Source organism: Cynara cardunculus (assembly GCF_001531365.2).
Source record: "Cynara cardunculus var. scolymus isolate 2C chromosome LG 7, CcrdV1, whole genome shotgun sequence".
NCBI lineage: Eukaryota > Viridiplantae > Streptophyta > Magnoliopsida > Asterales > Asteraceae > Cynara > Cynara cardunculus.
Window position 1 is genome coordinate 11802485 of NC_037534.1, and position 4404 is coordinate 11806888.

The 4404-nt window shown below is 36.5% G+C and overlaps 2 protein-coding genes across 2 annotated transcripts; both read left to right on the top strand.

Moving 5' to 3' along the window:
* The first annotated feature begins 1490 nt into the window (after positions 1-1490).
* Positions 1491-2770, top strand: LOC112515182 (protein FAR1-RELATED SEQUENCE 5-like). Its single transcript, XM_025121855.1, has 3 exons — positions 1491-2149; positions 2264-2522; positions 2606-2770. Exons 1-3 carry the CDS (start codon positions 1491-1493, stop codon positions 2768-2770), a joined length of 1083 nt encoding a protein of 360 aa, XP_024977623.1.
* A 30-nt stretch (positions 2771-2800) lies between these two features.
* On the top strand, positions 2801-4109 carry LOC112515183 (protein FAR-RED ELONGATED HYPOCOTYL 3-like). Its single transcript, XM_025121856.1, has 4 exons — positions 2801-3175; positions 3270-3356; positions 3423-3743; positions 4074-4109. The coding sequence occupies exons 1-4, from the start codon at positions 2801-2803 to the stop codon at positions 4107-4109; spliced, it is 819 nt and encodes a 272-aa protein (XP_024977624.1).
* Positions 4110-4404: the final 295 nt, after the last annotated feature.

Sequence of the window (4404 nt, forward strand, 5' to 3'; positions counted from 1 at the left end):
GAATTCCGGTGATGAAGAAGATGATCAAAGCTTGTCGATTGGTAAGTGATTAATATAATGTTTATTTTGCTTAATTGGATAGCTATTGCTATTGTAAAGATGAATTTGTGTCCATATTTATTATCATCATTATGGAAACCAAAATCGGTGTAAAAAGAGCATAAGTTCGAAAAAAATGTTTCCGGTTATGCAATGATGAAGGTGCTGGATGAAATGCATTTAACTACATACGAACACAAGGCCACTATGTGTTTATGTCATTATTTTATACTAACACATGTTTTTCTCTATTTTATTTTTTCGTAAATATAGTGGTTGCTTATAAGTGAAGTATGAACATTTTGATTCGAAAATCTAATCATTTTTCAATGCCCTTTCAAACTTAACAAAGCAAATGACTAATGCAACTACCCACGTTCGTTTTGACAATACCCAGAACAATCCTTACGCAGTCATTACATATGATATATAAAATGGTTTAATGATTCAAGTTGGTGTATTTAGGAGAGGATGCTGATATATATAAGCACAATGAACAACCCTAGTATAGTTGTTAATATGGTCAAGTTCGTATGTAATCACGTGAACTACTTGTTCACTTGTCCAGTCATTGTTTCATATAGCTACGAATGAACAATGTTGTTCAGTTGTTCGGATGGTCCAACTCTATGTGTTAATGTATATGTCTTATGTGAACTACGTGTGCATATGTATCATGTGATATCCATGTGTCTAGGTATAATGTGGACTACCCGTTCATATGTATCGGATACGTGACCTGTTGTCACACTATCTCGCTTCATGATGTCGAGTATGAGTGTTCATTACGTTGAACTATAGGTTCACTATGACACGTCAGCTGTGGATTCATTCCTCGACCGTACATGAATTCACATGTCGACATCTAATAGCAAAGTAGACATTTACACTATAAAATGTAAGCACCTACACTTATTACTACTTTCTTCAATCATACATCGTGGATTGTTAGTACATAAATTCCAGTTAGAAACATGTTTAAATACCAAAATATGTTCATCAGATGAAAGAAACAATGATATATCTTCAGTTTCCTTGCTTACATTAATCTTACGGCTTTTCCTTATATTTTTTGGTACAAGGTAGTGTATTTGCCTGAGGCAGTAATAAGATTGATATATTGTAGCTAGCAGCATATTTTAGAACTATTAACAATGCCTTTCTGCCCACCTTGGCTGATGTGAGTTCACTGTACCCCATGGTTGCTGCTATTTATAAAAACAATCATGTGATACATACTAACTTTAACCTCAAAAATTAACAACTTGTGTTTACACCAGGTGCTGATAATATAATTTCTTCACAACAAGAAATTGATTATGATATAGTCGAGAGTTCAGAAGGAATAAAGTTTTTTACCCCAAAGGTTTGTGACGCGCTCAAGCCAAAAACCAACACACAATATGCATCGATGAATGAGGTTGAAAAGATGTACAGGACTTACGCGGACAATGCCGGCTTTGATGTTCGTATTCATGCAAAAAAAAAAAACAAACAAGTACGACGATATTCAAACTAGGTGGTTGGCCTGCAGCAGGCAGGGAACCCAAAGAAAAAAGGATTTTGATTCGTTGGATATGCATGTCGGTGAAAGGAGATACCGCAATACAAACATCAAGCGTTCTGGGTGTAATGCATGTATAAAAATACATATGACGAAGGATAGGGCTTCTTACAAGATTTATGAGTTTGTTGAGGCACATAACCATGCATTGTTCAATATTAATGATCGTCGTTTCTCTCGGAAGAATAGACAGATGAAGTATACAGACTTCAAAACTGTACTAAACAGCTCGAGTTACAATGTTGGTGCGAGAAGGGCTCACCGTATTCAAACCGCATTGAACGGGGAATTCGAACATACGCGAGTCTCCGAAATCGATTTCAAGAATTTTAAGAGGGATGCTGTTGCTTGCGTTGGGAATAAAGACGTGAAGATGTTGATCAATAAATTATCAAACAGACGGGATATTGTCCCCAGTTTCTTTTTCGAATACAAGTGCAATGAACAAAAATTGAGCGCAATTTTCTGGGTAGGTGAAGTTGCTAGAATTAACTACAAAGAATTCGGTGATGTCATATTGTTTGACGGGACTTTTCGCACTAACAAGTAAGATTCCCAAGTGCAATACAGTTATTTGTCTTCCACATCGTTTCTATTTTTTTAATTGTCAAATGACGTGGCTACAAATACATACTCATAATATTTGATACGTTTTTACAGGCATGCAATGATCTTCGTTCCCTTCCTGGCTGTTGACAACCATAAGGCATCCGTTGTTGTCGGATCCGCTCTAATAAGCGGCGAGACAATTGATAACTTTTCTTGGGTTCTAAAGGCTTTTCTAAAATGTCATGATAAACAACCTTTGTTCGTGATTACAGACCAATGTTCGGCGATGAAGCAAGCTATCTCGATGGTTTTCACGGAAGCCAAGCATAGACTCTGTATGTGGCACATTATGAAGAAGGTGCCTTCAAAGGTAAGTAGTATATTTTGAATTCTATTGTATTTAAATGAGGTTTCTGTTTTATTCGTTCATTTGTTGAATCCTTGTAAACACAGGTTAGTGCCGCACTAAATCACGATCCTAACTTCAATAAAGTTATCAACAAGCTCGTATGGAACATACATATTGGCCCAATGGAGTTTGAGACTCGTTGGCATGAGATGATTCATCAATTCAATCTAGGTGGGGATACTTGGTTCATAGAGATGTATGAAATCTGACACTCATGGATCCTTGCCTATTATAAGGACATGCCGATGTATGGACTAATGAAAACAACATCAAGATCTGAGAGTTCGAATTCGTATATAAACATATACGAATCGTACTGGTTTGATTTGGTTCAATTCCTTAATAATTACGATGTAGCTATAGAGAAACAAAGATACAGACAATTTATCCACGAAAATGTCACGAGGACGACTAATTCAAAGTTTGCTACTCCGTCGCGTTTAGAAAGTCATGCATCAAGCATATACAGTCGAAACGTGTTTTTTGACATCCAAAAGAAAATAAAGAAGGTTGTTTGGTTTTGTAATATTGAGTCCGTCGAATGCCGTGATGAGTTAAAGTCATTCGTGATAAGCCACAAGACCAATAAATCATTTGACAAAATTACGTATCAGGTATCATATCTCCAACTCACCTTCTACAAACTGATTCATATCCTTTTTTACTTTAATTTGACTGTTGTTGTTTTTACCATTTCTGACACGACAGGTGTGCCGTAATTACTCAACAAACACAGTTGAATGTGATTGCAACCTATTCACGCGTAACGGGTATCTTTGTCGTCACGCGTTCAAGGTACTGATAAACGACGAAGTTGAATTCATTCTGAAAAAATACGTATTACGTCGTTGGAAACGATAGTTAGTTCCAGTGCATATACAATCTGCAAGACTGCGTTATGGTGAGGTTGATGCCGAAAAAGAGGAGTATATAATTGATGTATATTCCAAAGTCGACGACATAGTAAGCATCGCACGTAATGATAAATCTATATTGGCTAGATTGGGGCGTAACCTCGATAAATTCATGGGTGATATAGAGAAGGAAGTTCCATACGAAGACCCATCACAACAAAAGCTGGATGCGATTAGAGATCATCTAGGTGTTTCCATACYTGATGAGGTGGACATCCTACCACCGTCTGAAATAAGGAACAAGGGTTGTGGCACTGGCAAGAGGCTGGTAAGTGTGTCCGAAGAAATACAAAATAACAGCAAAAAAGCAAAATGAAAATGTGCAACATGTGGACAACGCAGTGGCCACGACTCACGTAATTGCCCAAAATTGATAGAGTAGTTAGCATTCAATTACATATCTTTTAGGATCGTTTCCGTTGCTTAGTTGTTGCTGTCTAACTGACGTATGTTCGTGCGACGTCGTTGCCTTGTAGTTTAGATTTCAGTTTGTTTGTTTTTATTCAGAATATTGGTTATGTCGTTTATTTTTTTTAATGTCATGCGCCGTTAAGGATGTTTATTCAAACTATTGGTTTTGACGTTTAGTTTTTTTTAGATGTCATGCGCCGTTAAGGATGTGTTCTTTCTTTAATATCACATTATGTTCCAACCGCGTATGTGACACCGTGTATAACATATACACTTTCAATAACTTTTCGAGATGAAAGTTTATACAGTTAAACGTTTGAGCACCTACTATAATGCCACATGTAGACAGAGTTTGACAATAATTGTATTTTTGATACAATAACATGTAACTAACAGTAAGGGGATATTTGGTTGTTTGGATTAAGTAATACATAGATTAAGCTATAGGTATTGGTGTACCAATACATAAACAACCATACCCTAAGTCTCTTAACAGTTTGGGCATTTGGTATACTCAC